Genomic DNA, 20,481 nt, shown 5'->3' on the forward strand with positions numbered 1-20,481 from the left:
CTCAAGGTCAATGTGGCTGGACAAAGTAGAGGAGACCAGGAGGATGGAGGATCTCACTCTTTCCTCTCAGAACAGGTATGAAATATGTTACAAAACTTAGTTCTATTGGATTAGTTTCTCCCACTCGGATGAAGGCAATGTTCTATTAGGGTGTGCCCCTTATCCCCAGTGCCCTCTTTCTCCTTGGTTGCCTGTTCTCTACTCTATGGCCTATTGTGCTCTTCACATGTCTTTCCTTCCTCCTCTACTCCTTTTTCCTTCTTTCTTCTTGCTCCCTCTCTGCTACTCCCACCACTCTTTGGCCTACTGTGCTCTCTGCATATCTTTCCTTTCTCCTCTCTTCGTTGTTGCTTCTTTCTTCTTGCCCACCACCCTTTGGCCTACTGTTCTCTGCATATCTTTCCTTCCTCTTCTCCTCCTTGTTGCTTCTTTCTTCTTGCCCACCACCCTTTGGCCTACTGTTCTCTGCATATCTTTCCTTCCTCCTCTACTCTTTGCTTCTTCTTTCTCCTTAGCCTCTTATCCACTACGCCCACCACTCTGTGGTTTACAGTGCTCTTTGCATATCTTTCTTTCCTCCTCTACTCCTTAATTCTTCTTTCTCCTTGGCTCCCTCACAACTACTCCAACCAGTCTTTGGCTTACTGTGATCTTAACATCAAAAGTTTTTAATGTGCTCTTAACGAGTCTTTCCTCCCTCCTCTGTTCTTTGTGCCTTATTTCTCCTTAGCTTCCTCTCTGCTACTCCCACTACTCTTTGGCCTACTGTGCTCCTCACATGTCTTTCCTTCCTCTGAAACTTTTTGTTAATTCTTTATTCTTGACTCCCCCTCTGTTACTCCCACTACACTTTGACCTATTGTGTTCTGGTCATATCTTTTTTTTCTGCTGTACTTCTTGTTCCTTTTTCCTCTTTGACTCCCTCTCCACTACTTCCACCACTCTTTGGCCTACAATGCTCTCTGCATGTTTTTCCTTCCACCTCTACTCCATATTTCTTCTTTCTCTTTAGCTCTTCACTACTCCCACCACTGTATGGTCTACTGTGCTCTTCACATGTCCTTCCTTCCTCCTCTGTGGCTTGTTACTTTCTTTTTTCTTAGCTGCCTCTCTTCTACTCTCACCACTCTATGGCCTACTGTGCTCTTCACGTCTTTCTTTCCTCCTCTACTCCTTGTTCCTTCATTCTCCTTTGCTCCCTGCCTGCTACTCCCACCACTCTATGACCTAATATGCTTTCCACATGTCTTTCTTCCTCTACTCCATGATCTTTCTTTATTTTTCCTCCCACGACTTCAGTACAACCAGCCTGCCCATACATGGATAGACATTTGGCCGGTTCCTGCTGAACCAGAGAAATTTCCATACGTAGATGGTTGTCCTTTGGTCCCTATCTTATATTCATACATACACCAATTAGGGTTTGGACAGGAGCCTATTACCCAGCATATTTTTGGAATGTGGGAGGAAAGTACAGGGAGAATGCGCAAACTCCATGCAGATAGTAGGAACATAGTAAGTTGTTGCAGTATGCTTTATCTGGCTTTAATAAAGTTAAATGTGATCTGACCTCATCTGTGTGCACCTTCCTACTTTCCTGCAAAGTTCATGGAGTATTCAGGTCATATCTGGTCAGCGAATGTAATGGAAGCAGCAGGATGGCTTAGCGGTTGGCAATCCTGATTACCCGCCCTGGGGTTCTCAGTTTGTATCCCAGTTAGCACGCTATCTCTGTGGAGAAATATAAAGAGATGTCACCACTCCAAGCCTGCATGAAAATCCTATGGGGTAGATTTACTAAAACTGGAGCACTCAGAATCTGGTGCAGCTGTGCATGGTAGCCAATCAGCTTCTAACTTCAGCTTGTTCAATTAAGCTTTAGAAATGAAACCTGAAAGCTGATTGGCTACCATGCACAGCTGCACCAGATTCTGAGTGCTACAGTTTTAGTAAATAACCCCCTTTGTCTCTGAAACGGCTGGTGCTGACCAAATCTCCATACAGATAACTACTAAGCTGCCCTACTGCTTCCATTACATTCATTTTGATATTTCTTGCTATGACTCCAAGACAGGAAGTGAATGGAAATCTCCTGAACAGGGGCAGAAAATTTTATTGGAATATTTTATTGGAAAGAATAACTAATCTAAAAAAATCGTTTGTCAGGCAATACGTAGTGTTGACATCTTCCATACAAGTGGAAGTGATGCAGTGTGCGTGTGACCTTGTAGCCACGCCCTTCCGGCCAGAACGAGCGATATACACAACAATTACCAGCAGTGAGTATAATATTGTTTATTACATGATCTATATACATAAATAGTGATACATAAAATATAATCTGCAGAATTCTGGTTTCATTATCTCATTAGGCCAATCTACTTTTAACATTTTGATTTTTTGTTCATGTTTCCGAAGATTCCTTGGACATAAACATCCGGGTCATCTTCTGTTTCCGCTCATGCGTGATAGCGCTTGATAGATTTTTTTCATAGAAAAATGCATAGAAAATCGGTCGTTCGTATGTGAAACGGCAACATTTTTCACTGTTGTTCAACCGGATTTTTTTCATCCACAATATCGTTATCGTTTAAAACATCCTGCTCATCAACGAAGAGAAAATCGTTCAATCAGTGGTTCCGCTAAATTTTTCATACGATTTTCTTATCGTGTGCACGAGTCGTAACATCAGAAGTACCTTTGGGTCCATTCACACCAGCTCATTGCAATCAAGCACCTTATTGGTTTTGGTGCTTTGCATTGCCATTAAACATTTGACCTCGAGAAGGTTTTACCCCCTTCATGACCAGGCCATTTTATGCTATTCAGCACTTTGCTGCTTTTTTTTTTTTTTTTTTTTTAATCCAAACAACTTTTATTGTCAAGACAATGAAAAAATGGAACAGTGCTTACAGAATCTTCAATAATATGACTACAGTTTGTGAAATGAATCTGTAGCTAGTCCTTCGGGTCCACTGCTTCAGATTAGAGAATGTAGAATTCTTTTTACTTTCTTGTCCATTGGAGGGACACAGGAAGTTTCATACTATGAGGTTATACCGTCACCTACAGGAGGCACCAGCGATGGAGATGGGCCCTCATGGAGATGGGCCCTCAAACTTTTCTTTTACAGGATGTTCTTAGTTTACAAATAAACTTATGGTGACATTGATACTTTAAATCACTTTTTTATTTATTTATTTTATTATGTGCCTAACTTGTTGTTTTTACATCAAATACATTAGGGTCCTTAATTTATTACGCAAGTTACCTCTAAACATGTATGGAAAATCTGTTTATGACCTCTGAATGGATTACCTGAATTTACTCCCACCACAAATCAAACCCATTTCATAAAATGTAAATATTAACTAGGCAGAGTACACATCTTCCTCAAACATGCAAGAGTACATATGTGGGTTTCCTACCCAGGAGACTGAAGCCTGGATTACACTCTAGCTGTCAGGTTGTTACATAGCATAACCGTATTTATCAACGTTGTAAAACCCCACATATTTCAATTGGCTGCCAACTGTCATTTTTGATTGCATGTTTAATGTGTATGTAAAGTCAAAACTCTTGTTCAGATAGAGTAGGAAAATGTTACAACCCGTAAATGTATTTTCTTTTGACAGATTTCACTTCACTTTCTGTCTCAAAGATGCAACAGAAAATGCGAGGAAATCTGCAAAGGGAGAGCAATTGCTCTCTTGAACAGTTGTCACCACGTAAGCAAGAGTTACCATTGGATGATTCATCCTCACTTCCTGTTCTGGTGACAATTGTAAAATTTTAGGTTACCCTTCACTTTCTGTCTCTGTGACAATGGTTACCAGATCAAACTTCCTAGTAGGGCACAGATAGCAATAAAAACCTGACGGGTTTTATTCCTTACATACTCTATGCAGAATAAAAGTTTTGGCTATGCATACACTTTACAAATGAAAGGAATGGTATGCATGGCATGTATTGTGAGATAAATTATTCTCTTAAAGAGAACCTGTCAGGAAAGACATAGGGAGTCTCCTGTTGCTGACTTGATTTTTAACCACCTCTATACCGCTATATATACATACATATGTACGTACATTGTGTGTGTATATACATTGTGTGTGTGTGTATATATATATATATATATATATATATACACACAGGTGAAACTCAAAAAATTAGAATATCGTGCAAAAGTTCATTTATTTCAGTAATGCAACTTAAAAGGTGAAACTAATATATGAGATAGACTCATTACATGCAAAGCAAGATTGTTCAAGCCGTGATTTGTCATAATTGTGATGATTATGGCTTACAGCTCATGAAAACCCCAAATCCACAATCTCAGAAAATGAGAATATTGTGAAAAGGTGCAATATTCTCGGCTCAAAGTGTCCCACTCTAATCAGCTAATTAAGCCATAACACCTGCAAAGGGTTCCTGAGCCTTTAAATGGTCTCTCAGTCTGGTTCAGTAGGAATCACAATCATGGGAAAGACTGCTGACCTGACAGTTGTGCAGAAAACCATCATTGACACCCTCCATAAGGAGGGAAAGCCTCAAAAGGTAATTGTAAAAGAAGTTGGATGTTCCCAAAGTGCTGTATCAAAGCACATTAATAGAAAGTTATGTGGAAGGGAAAAGTGTGGAAGAAAAAGGTGCACAAGCAGCAGGGATGACTGCAGCCTGGAGAGGATTGTCAGGAAAAGGCCATTCAAAAGTGTTGGGGACTTTCACAAGGAGTGGACTGAGGCTGGAGTCAGTGCATCAAGAGCCACCACACACAGATGGATCCTGGACATGGGCTTCAAATGTCGTATTCCTCTTGTCATCCGCTCCTGAACAACAAACAACGTCAGAAGCGTCTTACCTGGGCTAAAGAAAAACAGACCTGGTCTGTTGCTCAGTGGTCCAAAGTCCTCTTTTCTGATGAGAGCAACTTTTGCATCTCATTTGGAAACCAAGGACCCAGAGTATGGAGGAAGAATGGAGAGGCACACACTGCAAGATGCTTGAAGTCCAGTGTGAAGTTTCCACAGTCTGTGTTGATTTGGGGATCCATGTCATCTGCTGGTGTTGGTCCACTGTGCTTCATTAAGTCCAGGGTCAACGCAGCCGTCTACCAGGAGATTTTGGAGAACTTCATGCTTCCTTCCGCAGACGAGCTTCATGGGGATGCTGACTTCATTTTCCAGCAGGACTTGGCACCTGCCCACACTGCCAAAAGCACCAAAACCTGGTTCAATGACCGTGGGATTACTGTGCTTGATTGGCCAGCAAACTCGCCTGACCTGAACCCCATAGAGAATCTATGGGGCTTTGCCAAGAGAAAGATGAGAGACATGAGACCAAACAATGCAGAAGAGCTGAAGGCCGCTATTGAAGCATCCTGGTCTTCCATAACACCTCAGCAGTACCACAGGCTGATAGCTTCCATGCCACGCTGCATTGAGGCAGTAATTGCTGCAAAAGGGGCCCAAACCAAGTACTGAGTACATATGCATGCTTATACTTTTCAGTTGTTTTATTAAATGCATGTAATATTCTAATTTTCTGAGATTGTGGATTTGGGGTTTTCATGAGCTGTAAGCCATAATCATCACAATTATGACAAATCACAGCTTGAACTATCTTGCTTTGCATGTAATGAGTCTATCTCATATATTAGTTTCACCTTTTAAGTTGCTGCACTGAAATAAATTAACATATTCTAATTTTTCGAGTTTCACGTGTGTGTGTATGTGTATATATATATATTACACACACACATTCTGTCTCCCATGTCTCTGTCATGTTTTGATATGGAGCTCAGCAGAAGGAACCAGTAACAGCTGCAGATGATCCAAAGAATGACTCTCACAGAAGTGTTGGTTTTCAGCAGAGGAAGATTTCTGTTGAATGGAGCTGTGTTCTCTGCAACATGGGAAGCTAGAAAGCCAAGTATTTCTACTTTTATTGTTCAGGTATGCTTTTTACTGACATATGTCATGACAATGTATTCATGCCATCATTTTCAGTCTGTGACTAAGGCTGGCCATACATTATACAATTTTCTTGAGAACTTTGCTTTAGATTTACCAAAACCATATAATATGAGGTCAAACCGAAACAACATTTTCAATTGTATTCAATTAGGAAAGCTCTTGCACTACATAGTTGATAGTAAATCTTAAGGAAATTGGACAGAAATTTGTAAGAAAATTGTATAGTGTATGACCAGCCTAAGGCTGGCCATACATTATACAATATTCTTGAGATTTTTGGTTTAGATTTACCAAAAACCATATAATAGGAGGTCAAAACTAACAACACTTTCCATTGCATCCAATTAGGCAGGCCCTTGCACTACATAGTTGAAGGTAAATCTAAAGGAAATTGGACAGAAATTGGACAGAAAATTGTATAGTGTTTGGTAAGCCTAAGTCTATGGAAGTCTATTGCACTTCCTGTAATACTTAAAGCGTATGTGCAGGTCTTACTCTAGTTTATGCCCAAACCTCCAATCTCCTTCTTTGGAATATGTCCCAGGAATATGTGCAGGAGCAGGTGGCCGTTTATAAACGGCCTTCGCATTCACTGCCTGCGTGCACTCCCCCGATCGCTGTACAGGACCTCATTGCTTACTACTAGTGAAATGTGTGAATGATCACAGAGATCACATGGTACAAGGCTATTCACAACAGCCTTGTAAAATGTGACAAGCTGCGACCAATCACAGCTCACACAGTATTTCTCAATGGCTGCAAGAGTGTAGAGGAGAAATTATTGCTTTTACAGCCTTTACGGGTGTAAAAGCAATCAGTGTAGAAAAAAAAACTAATCTTCATCACCCCCCACAAGTAGTACAGTGTCACTATGGTGACACTGTACTGCTAGGGTGACAGTATGTTAAAAAAAAACATAAATAATAATATAAAAAAATAAAATTAAAATTTTGAAAAATTATAATTTTTGGTTATAAATAGAGATGAGCGAATTATTCAAAAATTCGATTCGGCTGATTCGGCGAATTCGCGGAATAAATTCGATTCGAGTCGAATATATTCGCTGCAAATTTAACTTATAAAAAGGGTGTTTCTAGGCTTCAGAGAGCCTTTATATTAGTGCAGAACACTGTACCTTTAATTTAAATGCCCTTGGAGTCTGCTGGGGAAGAGAAATAATACTGTCAGTCAGTATGACATGCAGATGAGTGCCGTCGATCTTAGAATCACCGCACACTTCACTCATTTGGGCAGTCACGGGGCCAAAACCAGAGTGTGGAGCCACAGTGTGGCGGTGGAGGCAGCAGCAATGGGAGGCCATACAGCACCCTATGACAAAATGGAACCCACCAGCAGTGTGAGGAGACCTGAAAGTGGCACATGGCAGAGTGTGGCGATGGAGACAGCAGCAATGGGAGCCCGTACAGGGACCCATGACACACTCTGGACCTGGCAGCAGCATGAGGAGGCGGTACGGGGGCCCATGACAGATTACGGGCCTGGCAGCAGCATGAGGAGTCGGTACGGGGGCCCATGGCAGATTACGGGCCTGGCAGCAGCAATGGGAGGCCGTACAGGGACCCATGACACACTCTGGACCTGGCAGCAGCATGAGGAGGCGGTACAGGGGCCCATGACAGATTACGGGCCTGGCAGCAGCATGAGGAGTCGGTACGGGGGCCCATGGCAGATTACGGGCCTGGCAGCAGCAATGGGAGGCCTGTAATCTGCCAGCACCCTATGACAAAATGGAACCCACCAGCAGTGTGAGGAGACCTGAAAGTGGCACATGGCAGAGTGTGGCGATGGAGACATCAGCAATGGGAGGCCGTACAGGGACCCATGACACACTCTGGACCTGGCAGCAGCATGAGGAGGCGGTACAGGGGCCCATGACAGATTACGGGCCTGGCAGCAGCATGAGGAGTCGGTACGGGGGCCCATGGCAGATTACGGGCCTGGCAGCAGCAATGGGAGGCCCGTAATCTGCCAGCACCCTATGACAAAATGGAACCCACCAGCAGTGTGAGGAGACCTGAAAGTGGCACATGGCAGAGTGTGGCGATGGAGACAGCAGCAATGGGAGGCCGTACAGGGACCCATGACACACTCTGGACCTGGCAGCAGCATGAGGAGTCGGTACGGGGGCCCATGGCAGATTACAGGCCTGGCAGCAGCAATGGGAGGCCTGTAATCTGCCAGCACCCTATGACAAAATGGAACCCACCAGCAGTGTGAGGAGACCTGAAAGTGGTACATGGCAGAGTGTGGCGATGGAGACAGCAGCAATGGGAGGCCGTACAGGGACCCATGACACACTCTGGACCTGGCAGCAGCATGAGGAGGCGGTACAGGGGCCCATGACAGATTACGGGCCTGGCAGCAGCATGAGGAGTCGGTACGGGGGCCCATGGCAGATTACGGGCCTGGCAGATGACGACGAGGCTGCCAAGTGCGATCAGCCTCATCATCATCAATTAGGGTCTCCGCCTCACTACTAGCCCCCTCGGCTGCGTGTGGGTCAGGAGACAGACCTGTCTCTAGACCGGCTACCGAGCCACTCTCCTCGCCAGTACTTCTTCGCCTGGCTGCTGAAGAGGCGGATGTCTCCCCCCGTTCCTGACCGCCCTCTGTTAGCTCTTCCTCACTGTACAGTGGGGCTGAGCCCACAGCATGCGATACTTCGCTTGGTGAGGGAACAACAAAGGACAGGGGCAGGTAGAGGACACGTGATTTCAGTGGGCTTGCTCCCGGGCCATGCCAACTAACGGTTGTGTCTGACGTACCCACCGACCGTTGGCTGTAGGTGTCAGAGGTCACCTGGGAAGAGGAAGACGACCGAGCCAACCAATCGATGACGGCAGGGTTGTCGGTGAAGACACGACCGCTGGATGACACCGGGAGCACTGGCCTCTGGCTGCGACTAGTGCTGCCTCGACCCCTTCCTCTGCTGCCACGTCTGCTCGCTCCTGAAACATTGCCTCCTCTGCCACTCCTCTGCGTGTTGTCTGACATACTCTTTAATTCAACGATTCTGTGTCCCTGAGTAACGATTCTGTGTCCCTGAGTAACGATTCTGTGTCCCTGAGTAACGATTCTGTGTCCCTCAGTAATGATTTTGTGTCCCTGAGTAACGATTCTGTGTCCCTGAGTAACGATTCTGTGTCCCTGAGTAACGATTCTGTGTCCCTCAGTAACGATTCTGTGTCCCTCAGTAACGATTCTGTATCCCTCAGTAACGATTCTGTGTCCCTGAGTAACGATTCTGTGTCCCTGAGTAACGATTCTGTGTCCCTGAGTAACGATTCTGTGTCCCTGAGTAACGATTCTGTGTCCCTCAGTAACGATTCTGTGTCCCTGAGTAACGATTCTGTGTCCCTGAGTAACGATTCTGTGTCCCTGAGTAACAATTCTGTGTCCCTCAGTAACAATTCTGTGTCCCTGAGTAACAATTCTGTGTCTGTCCCTGAGTAACAATTCTGTGTCCCTGAGTAACAATTCTGTGTCTGTCCCTGAGTAACAATTCTGTGTCCCTGAGTAACGATTCTGTGTCCCTGAGTAACGATTCTGTGTCCCTGAGTAACGATTCTGTGTCCCTGAGTAACGATTCTGTGTCCCTCAGTAACGATTCTGTGTCCCTGAGTAACGATTCTGTGTCCCTGAGTAACGATTCTGTGTCCCTGAGTAACGATTCTGTGTCCCTGAGTAACGATTCTGTGTCCCTGAGTAACGATTCTGTGTCCCTCAGTAACAATTCTGTGTCCCTGAGTAACAATTCTGTGTCCCTGAGTAACGATTCTGTGTCCCTAAGTAACGATTCTGTGGCCCTAAAGTCTCTTTGGCCCTAACTCTGTCCCTAATACACAGAGGTCTGTCTCTCTTGAACGATTCTGTGTCCCTCAGTAACAATTCTGTGTCCCTGAGTAACAATTCTGTGTCTGTTGCTGAGTAACGATTGTGTCCCTGAGTAACAATTCTGTGTCCCTGAGTAACAATTCTGTGTCCCTGAGTAACGATTCTGTGTTCCTGAGTAACGATTCTTTGTCCCTCAGTAACGATTCTGTGTCCCTGAGTAACGATTCTGTGTCCCTGAGTAACAATTCTGTGTCCCTGAGTAACGATTCTGTGTCCCTCAGTAACAATTCTGTTTCCCTGAGTAACAATTCTGTGTCCCTGAGTAACAATTCTGTGTCCCTGAGTAACGATTCTGTGTCCCTAAGTAACGATTCTGTGTCCCTAAGTAACGATTCTGTGGCCCTAAAGTCTCTTTGGCCCTAACTCTGTCCCTAATACACAGAGGTCTGTCTCTCTTGAATGATTCTGTGTCCCTCAGTAACAATTCTGTGTCCCTGAGTAACAATTCTGTGTCTGTCGCTGAGTAACGATTGTGTCCCTGAGTAACAATTCTGTGTCCCTGAGTAACAATTCTGTGTCCCTGAGTAACGATTCTGTGTTCCTGAGTAACGATTCTGTGTCCCTAAGTAACGATTCTGTGGCCCTAAAGTCTCTCTGGCCCTAACTCTGTCCCTAATACAGACAGGTCTGTCTCTCTTGAATGACCGGAGGCTAATGGAGAATTGTAAGATGGCCGCAATTTATAGCTCCACCATTACACAGTGCTGGCTGGCTGGCTGCTGATTGGCTAATGCGATCACATGTCATGAATGAATGCATTATGGGTCAGCGCGCCTTGTCTGCGCGCCTTCCCAGAGATCCCCGCTCCGTCGCCACACATGTCGCCGCCATTTTTGGGAAAATTCGATTCGTGCATCCGAAGTTTGCTAATTTTCGGATTCGTCGCGAATCTAATTTTTCCTGAACTTCGAAACGAATTCCACTTCGCCATGTTCGATTCGCTCATCTCTAGTTATAAACTAATTTGGGTTATTTTTAAAGATAGCTGAATAAATTGTGGCCAAGATTTATGAAGAAAGATTATTTATTTGCAAAATTTTATAAGAAAAACACTTTTTTTCAAAATTTTTTTGACTTTTTCATTTATATAGCAAAAAAAATAAAAATCCCAGTGGTGAATAAATACCATCAAAATAAAGTTTTATCTGTCTCAAAAAAATGCTAGAAATTTCATATGGGTACAGTATTGCAATTGTCATTCAAAATGTGACAGCGCTGAAAGCTGAAAACTGGCCTGGGCAGGAAGAGGTAAAAGTGTCCGGACTTGAAGTGGTTAAACACAACGGGGTTTATTTACTAAAGCTGGAGAGTCCAAAATCAGACTCCCTTCTGCATAGAAACCAATCAGCTTCCAGGTTTCATTGCCAAAGCTTCATTGAACAAGCTGAGGTTAGAAGCTGATTGGTTTCTATGCAGAAGGGAGTCTGATTTTGGACTCTCTAGCTTTAGTAAATAAACCCCAACATGTCAGATTGCATTTATCCAGGAATAGGATAGAGGGAGTACACAAGCAGACCCCAGGTTGCAAAACACAGCAAAATAGTAAAGGATGAATGTTAGGACAACCCTTCAGTACGATCGCTCTTCGGGCTGATTTACAGACTTTTGGACACAGTGCTAGATCCGGGGCAGGAACATCACCAAGCGCACTGTTACTTCCAGGATCTGGACATTGGCTGTGACATCAAAAAAGGCTTCTTGTCAGGTTCCCTTAAATATTTGCTGTATTTTGTAACGTGGGGCCCCGCTTGTACCCTCCCTCATATCCAGCTCTCTGAACATAGTTCTGACCCTGCTCTTTGGACCCCTGTCCCATCTGTCAGTTCCCTCTTGTCCTAAAATAAATATTTGCTCTGTTAGACATGGAAGAGCACACAGCTACGTAAAGTTTAGACACCAAATTCACAAAACTGCATTGTGGTCATATTGCAACAACATAGATCTACAGAAATCTCTTAGGACAGAACAGATAAAGGGGGGCCTATGGCAGTGATTGATCCTGAAAGACCCCCCATTACTTACACCAAACAGCTAAAAGCTCCTTTATTCTTCCAGCACAATATTATTATTATTATTTATATAGCGCCAACAGTTTGCTCAGCGCTGTACAATGTTTCACTTTAGCTTTACTATAACCTTCATTTCACATTTTCAGACCGCGGTGCGTGTTCATTCAGTTTTCTAGTTGTGATGCGGCTACAAATCGACTTCAAATTGTGTGCCTAGCTGAAATGTTTTAGTTGTTTTGTAGAGTGGCGGAGGATTAGTGCCGCTGTCCGGTTTAGGCCCCGTGCAGCCCTGGTGTGTGGGGTTCTGGCGTTTAGCTGCGGGCGGAGAGCACAGGTGTCCAATCAAGAAAATGCGAAAAGTAATGACCGCTCATTACGAAAATGAAATACAATCATCTTGTGCAAATTTGTTTCTATTATAAAATTTTGCAAACAGGTAATTTTTCTCCTTCACTGGTGTGCGTTGATGAGGCTGTACTGATAGGCAGCACTGATGGGCACTGATAGGTGGCACTGATGGGTACTGATAGGCAGCACTGATGAGGTGGCATAGATAGGCAGCACTGATGGGCACTGATAGGAAGGCACTGATAGCTGGCACTGATGAACTGGCACTGATATGCAACAATGATGGGCACTGATAGGCAGCACTGATGGGTACTGATGGGTGGCACTGTTTGACGGCACTGACTGGCAGCACTGATAGGTGGCACTGATGGGCACTGGTGGGTGGCACTGCTAGGAAATGCTGGGTACAAGTGGATGGCACTGCTGGGCAAAGGTGGGTGGCCCTGATGATCGGTGCTGATCCATCCTATGACAATTGCCGGTTCTCGGCAGTACTTTCCTCACTCTGTGACAGCGTGAGGAAAGTGCAGCTGATAACCGGCAACTGCATTTACCAGTGATCTGCTGTGTCATTGGACCCAGCTGATCACGTAGTAAAAGGCCGCTGTGATTGGCCTTTTACTACATCACGTGATCAGCTGTGTCTGTAGGAAACAGCGTTCACGGAGATCGCCGGGAGGGCGAGTTCTGGGAGGACGTCATATGACGCCCTCCCAGTACTGGACAACTGTGCTGTAGCCATCATTTGGCTATAGCGCGGTTGTCAAGTGGTTCTGATTCTGCTCAAATCTACTACTACTACTAGGGATGCCCAGGAAATTTTGGTGGCCGAAACGTTTCGTCAAAAAAAAACACCCCTATTGGCCTTCGACCGATATGAAAATAAGGTGCCAAAATAACTCCACCCCTCGCCACCACCCACCGCCCGTCGGTGGTTCTCAGCCTTTCCTGATAAACCACCGAGCCATCCCGACGCTGGGCATAGAGAATAGTGAAGGAAAGATGGCCCCCACTCATCTCTATGCCCTTGGAGGAGGAGCAACGTCACTTCCGGTTCTGGCACCTTGTAAACAAGGCCATTTGTTTTTTTAAAGCTCTAGGATCAATGCTTTTTTTGATCTAATGCTTTACATTGTAGAGGAGAGATGTGGGGTCTTATTGACCCCATATCTGTCCATAAAGAGGACCTGTCACTACTTATTTCTATCACAAGGGATGCATGCATTCCTTGTGATAGGAATAAAAGTGATGAAAAACATTTTTTTAAATGGACAGTGTAAAAAGAAAAAAGTTTAAAGTGCCCCTGTCCCCTTGTGCTTGCGCGTAGTGGGGAACGCATACGTAGGCCACGCCCACATATGTAAACTGTGTTCAAACCACACGTAAGGTATCGCCACGAACATCAGAGCAAGAGAAATAATTCTAGCACTAGATCTCCTCTGTAATTTTACACTGGTAACCTGTAGAAATTTTCAAAACATCACCCATGGAGATTTTTTAGTACCGTAGTTTGACGCCATTCCATGAGCGTGTGCAATTTTAAAGCATGACATGTTGGGTATCTATTTACTTGCCGTAACATCATCTTTCATATGTTACAAAAAAACTGGGGTATATATTGTGGTTTTTTTTGTTTGTTTGTTTTTTTATCATTAAAGTGTATTTTTTCCCCAAAAAATTGCATTTGAAAAATATATTAATTTTTAAAAACTGTCCATTTTAGATTCGGTTTTCGTCCAAGTGCATCCTGAATTTCCGGTTTTGGCACCATAATTTTCATTTCGGTGCACCACTAACTACTACTATTATTAGTAACTACTATGTTTTCTACTACCATTACTACTGCAATTCTCTCTCTATCCCAATTACCCCCCCCCCCAACTTTCTAGTTTATTTCAATGAGAAGGTTGTTTTTGCGTTGGAAGATGGAGCTGTGTGGTCTTTAACAATGTGATATGCACATCATCTTTGGCATCCAATCTGTTTCAACTTTTTGTTTTTATAGAGACAAGTGCTGAAAACCCTGATTCACAAAGATATTTAGTAGCCAGGGGTGGACTGACAACTCATGGGGCCCCTGGGCAATAGGGGATCATGGGGCCCCTGTGTCCTTGCCCAAACTCAAAAAAGCCTATGAAAAAGGTACCAGGGGCATCTCATGGGGCCCCCTACTGACCCCGGGCCCTCGGGCAGTGCCCGAGTTTCCAAATGGTCAGTCCGCCCCTGTTAGTAGCAAAGAGAATCGGAGCACTCATAGCTCACTCTACCAAACGAGGGTAAGCTTACCAACATACACCAGGATTCTCCCTGCATTAGAGCGCCTTCCCTCAAGTTCTGTTCTGCTGACTTGGTTTTCCAAACAGTAAGCGAGGCAAAATCTCCAAAAATAAAAATCTGAGAACAGGTTCTAGCCCGGAAAAACCGGCAACAGGGTAAGGGGAGGCAAAGTCTCATTGTTGCACGCGAGGAGCTGTGTTGCCAACCTCTTGAAGTGAAATTTACTGACAGCACCATACTTTTTTTTCTGACACAATACATTTACTGACCTAGCTAAATTTTTTTGACACTTAAAAAAAGTACTTAAAAATTACTGTTTTTGGGTACAAAACAGCGCAAATATCAACATTTAAGCTACAAACATATAGCAAGTGCTATTAGCAATGTGTTTAAGGTATAACAAACAACAAAAAATATATTTCTCCATTTACATGAAGGTCAGGTTAATATAACACAGGATGGTATGGAGGTGTGTGGGAAGAGGACGGTATCAAGGTGGCCATATTTTTTATTGGTAGCTGCTGTCTGTAATGGATATTTATGGACAGTTAGAAAATTACAAACTGCCTGTAAATATATATGGTTGCCAATCGTGGTGGGGAGCAGAGGCTGGCCTGTGTAGTCCAATCCAATAGAAGAGCTACTGTAACTCAAATGTCTGAAAAAGTTCATGCTGGTTCCCATGGAAAGATGTCAGAACACGCAGTGCATCACAGTTTGCTGTGTACAGTTGTGTTCAAAATAATATCAGTCAGACATCACTAACTGGATCAATCACTGTTTTTGATAGAAATTATATTTCCTAATGGCAAATAATTTACTAGCAGGTGTAGTAGAGTAATAGAAATCCAACAGACCCAACAGTCATGACATGCATGCTGCTGATTCTGTGTCATTGAATCACTAATTGAAAGGGGCATGTTCAAAATAATAGCAGTGTGGAGTTCTATTAGTGAGGTCATTCATTCTTTGAAAAACAGGTGGCAATTATTGCCCTTATTTAAGGAAGGAAGGCAGCAAATGTTGCACATTCTGGTTACAGTGATTTCTCTCTGAAATTCTGAGGAAAATGGGTCGTTCTAGACATTGTTCAGAAGAACAGCGTACCTTGATTAAAAAGTTGATTGGAGAGGGGAAAACATATAAAGAAGTGCAGAAAATGATAGGCTGCTCAGCTAAAATGATCGCAAATGCTTTAAAATGGCAACCAAAACCTGAAAGACGTGGAAGAAAGCGAAAAACTACCATTCAAATGGATAGAAGAATAGCCAAAATGGCAAGGACTCAGCCAATAATCAGCTCCAGGAAGATCAAAGAAGGTGTAAAGTTCCCTGTGAGGACTGTTACAATTAGAAGACGCCTATGTGAAGCCAAGCTATCTGCAAGAAGCCCCCGCAAAGTCCCACTGTTGAAAAAAAAGACATGTGCTGAAGAGGTTACACTTTGCCAAAGAGCACATTCACTGGCCTAAAGAGACATTTTGTGGACTGATGAAAGTAAGATTGTTCTTTTTGGGTCTAGTGGCCGGAGACAGTTTGTCAGACGACCCCCAAACACTGAATTCAAGCCACACTACACTGTGGAGACAGTGAAGCATGGTGGTGCAAGCATCATGATATGGGGATGTTTCTCATACTACGGTGTTGGGCCTATTTATCGCATACCAGGGATCATGGATCAGTTTGAATACATCAGAATACTTGAAGAGGTCATGCTGCCTTATGCTGAAGAGGAAATGCCCTTGAAATGGGTGTTCCAACAAGACAACGACCCCAAACACACCAGTAAACATGCAACATCTTGGTTCCAGACCAACAAGACGTTATGGAGTGGCCAGCCCAATCCCCGGATCTTAATCCAATAGAAAACTTGTGGGGTGACATCAAAAATGCAGTTTCTGAGGAAAAAACAGGAAATAGAGAAGAACTGTGGAATGTAGTCCAATCATCCTGGGCTGGAATACCTGATCACAGGGGCCAGAAGTTGGGTGACTCCATGCAACACAGATGTACAGCAGTTCTCAGAAACAGTGCGACTACAACTAAATATTCATTAAGTAATTCAAAGGAAAGCAAAATCTTCAAACATTTTTCAGTTTATATAGTGAATATTTGAGCTTGTAAAGAAGAATACAAACACTGCTATTTTTTTGAACAGTCTAATATTCACTTTTCTTTAATTTTTTTAGAGGAACACCACAAATTTGATATATTTTTCTTCGTGTTTTGATTTGGAATAGAATGTGTAGTGTTCCCAATGCATTTGTGTGTATGGAAATAAAAGCTATTAGAAGGATTTTGAGCTTTTTTCACTTTTTGCAACACACTGCTATTATTTTGAACACAACTGTATGGGGCTGCATAGTTGGAGACTGGTCAGGGTGCCCATGCTGACCTATGTCCACAGCCAAGAACACCTACAATGGGTACCCAACACTATTGTAGAGTAACCCCCCACCCGGTGGTCAAGAACTCGCCAAAATGATCTGACCTCCAGGCAGTTCATATGCAACTAAAATATTTCACCACTTTCCCAAGAAGTAACACATAGTTCTGGAGTTTTGACCATCAGGCTCCTTGGTATCCATGAACAACATGATAATCTCAAACAACTTCATAGCATAATCTTGTTTTATTAAAAGTAAAAAAAGACAAAATCCTGCTAAAAACTCTGTAATGTACATTGCTGAGTGAACTATTGGCACTTTATAAATACTGTATAATAATACTGTATAATAATTTATTGAGTGTATAGATAGCACTAGTCTTCATCACATACACATCACATACACAGACTCCTTTGAGGATTCCACAAGTTTACATTAAAATAATCCCTGTTATCCTGCCATGGAGGTCCTTGTGAAGGTGCTTTCTGCTATAGTGACCATGCTCTGCCCCCCGGCTCACAAATGTGCCCCTGCAGTCTCATCCTGTCACCAGCAGAATCCCCAGTTGTCCTAGATCCTCCTAGACTGTCCCAGGATTTTGTTGAAAAAAACCAAAGCCATGTTTTTGTACAGATAGCTAGAACACACATTCAATCAGCCATCTCCAGATCTATGCAGGCACTAACTGGCAGAGGGATCTCCTGCTTGACAAGGTCTACATAATTCCTGGGGTGACGTCACGGTATGGCCGCAGTGCCTTGGGACACACAGTGGGACACAGGTAAATTTCCACCTTAGTGCCTCTCACTGCAGGTAGAAGGGGGGATCTTCTATTGATCACCAGTACCTGGGCAGGGGGGAACAACATTGTCAAATAGATGCTGGGAACTTTTAGACTTTCATGTGTAGCATGTGCCCCTAAAACAGAAATTTTATTTATTAAAAAAAAGGAATTCTCTATGATATGCAATGATTTTACAAACAATATATTATTTGGTTAGAGACCACATCTACACTAAGTGCTTACTGTATATATACAAGGCTGAATAGCTTCACAACTACTATTTTAGAATGATCCGTTTCATCCATGTCTGTCTTTTTTTTTTTTTTTTTATTATATCTTTTGTTAAATTTTCTTTTAGGGAAGAAAAAATACCTTACAAAATCATCATAAATCTTTTTACATCGTACATATAAACTTTATCCCCATACCCACCCCAACACACCCCTGTCCAGTCTCATCTTATCCTCTCTTTCCCCTCCTATTAATCTAGTCATGTATATAGATCTATTTAACCATTTCAAAATCCTAACGCTGACGTACAAAGCTGTCCACCATACTGTCCCGTACTACATCACTGACCTAATATCCAAGTACCGCCCAGCACGCACACTCCGCTCCTCACAAGACCTCCTTCTCTCTAGTTCCCTGGTCTCCTCCTCCCATGCCCGCCTCCAGGACTTCTCCAGGGTGTCACCCATCCTCTGGAACTCCCTGCCCCAACCCATCAGATTATCACCTACTCTCCTCTCCTTTAGGCGCACCACTGAAAACCCATGTCTTCAGGGAAGCCTACCCCACCCCCTGCTAACTTGCCGACCTCCTCCACTCTTCCTACCACTCCATCCCCCACAGCTATCTCCTCCTGTACCACCATCCCTTCCCTTCTAGATTGTAAGCTCGAAAGAGCAGGGCCCTCGATCCCCTCATGTTTTGCATTGTATTGGTATTGTTCTGTCACATGTTCTGTCCCCCTTTGTAATGTACAGCGCTGAGCGAACTATTGGCGCTTTATAAATACTGTATAATAATAATAATAATAACCATTTAAATTCTCTGGTACTACTATCAGGGGACCTTTCATTCTTAAGTATTTTTCTGAAGTTCTAAACTCAAACCATTTACCCCAAATTTTTCATGTCTGTCTTTTTAACATAACAAAATGTAAAACCATTTCTAAAAAAATATTAATTGTATTAACATGATCAGGCCAGTGACTTGCTGAGGGCCACCAAGTCAAATCAGGCTGGAAAGTGATTGGTCTGGACAACAGCTGAACGGCTAAGAGATGTAAATTGGATGGGAGATGAGAGGGTCTGGATTGGTGCTTGGTGTGTGCAGACAAGCCCGGTAATGTTAATGCAGTGGCCTCAATGTTTGCTGGTCAATGTGTAACCGGTCCTGACCCCAGTGGTTGGATGGCGGGGGAGGGAGAAAGGCCAAAGGAAGGATTGTGTTTTTCTGACCTGGCTGATCTCCTACAGCTCTTAGTGAAGTGGTAGTTGTGGGGTTGCATTGCACTGAATTTCCCCCACCATGCCACACAGAATAGTGATCATATGTTGGATTGCCCTGTTACCTCCAGCTCTTGGACGCAATGGTAAGGACATTGCTTGTGTTTTAATTAAATATCTTATCACCTCTTTGTTTGTAGAGCAATGCAAGGGAATGGGATTTGTCTGGCAGGCTTTGGGGTTTACCATTGTCTTCCAAAAAAATTGGTTGAAGGAATGTTTGTGGGTCTATGGACGCAATGGTAAGGACATTGCTTGTGTTGTAATTAAATATCTTATCGCCTTTTTGTTTGTAGAGCAATGCAAGGAAATGGGATTTGTCTGTTAGGCTTTAACATTGTCTTCCAAAAAAATTGTTAAATGATTTGTAAAGGTGTTTTCAGGCTTCAGCATTTTTGTTTTAGGCAATGGAAAGCTAGTTATTGGGTGGAAGAGAGACAAGACATGCATTTTCAGGCATTTTCCAGGGGCTTCCCTTGAAGTCTATAGGGGCAAAAAATATGAGACCCAAAAGACGCTCATGTACTTTTTCATGCCTCGAGTTCCAGGCGGCATGACGCTCAGGTGTGAATGGGCACAGTTGAATACAAATGGGAATTTTGATGTTGAGCAATTAGACAGTTTGGGAAACATGCTTCAAATCGCTCAGCTGTGAATAGGGTCTTCATGTCATAGTAGTAAGCTGTGTATTGTTGTATTGGCTACATTGATTGCAACTTTTTGTATTTGTAGTTACTATACAGGCCTGTCTCATCTCTGCTGCTTCAGGTATTACAATGCCAAATGATGGTGTTACTTTTTTTGAGGACAGCTGGTCATGTTTGATTCAGGATAAAGCAAAAAAAGAGTGTAGGCGCTCATAGTGAGCAGTTCATAGCTTCTTCATATTGCAGGTTGGAAAATTCAGGCTAAAATATCAAGATCGCTGTTATTTGCAGAAAGTGATTTCCATGTTACATATATATATATATTTATTTATTTATGTTATAAGCATCTTGAACTTTGCTGGGAAATCTTCATGGATCAACTCTCTACATATAATAGAGACCTAACAGATTTAGTAGAGTCCTTAACTGGTCACTTTCTGTAAGATGAACAATATATACCAGATTTCTTTTTTTTTCCCAGAATGGGTTGTTTTCCATTATTGGAACCATATTGGGCTTTATTTTCTAAACAGTGGCAAAGGAATGTCTGTGGGTCTATGGTATGAGCAGGGGCGGACTGACCATTTGGAAACTCGGGCACTGCCTGAGGGCCCGGGGTCACTAGGGGG

At 43.2% G+C, this 20,481-nt stretch overlaps 1 protein-coding gene across 1 annotated transcript in view; it reads left to right on the forward strand.

The window, feature by feature from the left end:
- Positions 1-19,125: 19,125 nt before the first annotated feature.
- The window catches only part of F2 (coagulation factor II, thrombin), a 70,682-nt gene continuing 69,326 nt past the window's right edge, over positions 19,126-20,481 (forward strand). The window contains exon 1 of the mRNA XM_089686760.1: positions 19,126-19,291. Within this exon, the coding sequence (XP_089542886.1) occupies positions 19,228-19,291 (64 nt within the window). The 5' untranslated portion in view covers positions 19,126-19,227. The remainder of the gene's footprint in view (positions 19,292-20,481) is intronic.

This window comes from Staurois parvus, unplaced genomic scaffold (genome assembly GCF_062004578.1).
Source record: "Staurois parvus isolate SC_StPar_1 unplaced genomic scaffold, SC_StPar_1.0 ptg000410l, whole genome shotgun sequence".
Lineage (NCBI taxonomy): Eukaryota > Metazoa > Chordata > Amphibia > Anura > Ranidae > Staurois > Staurois parvus.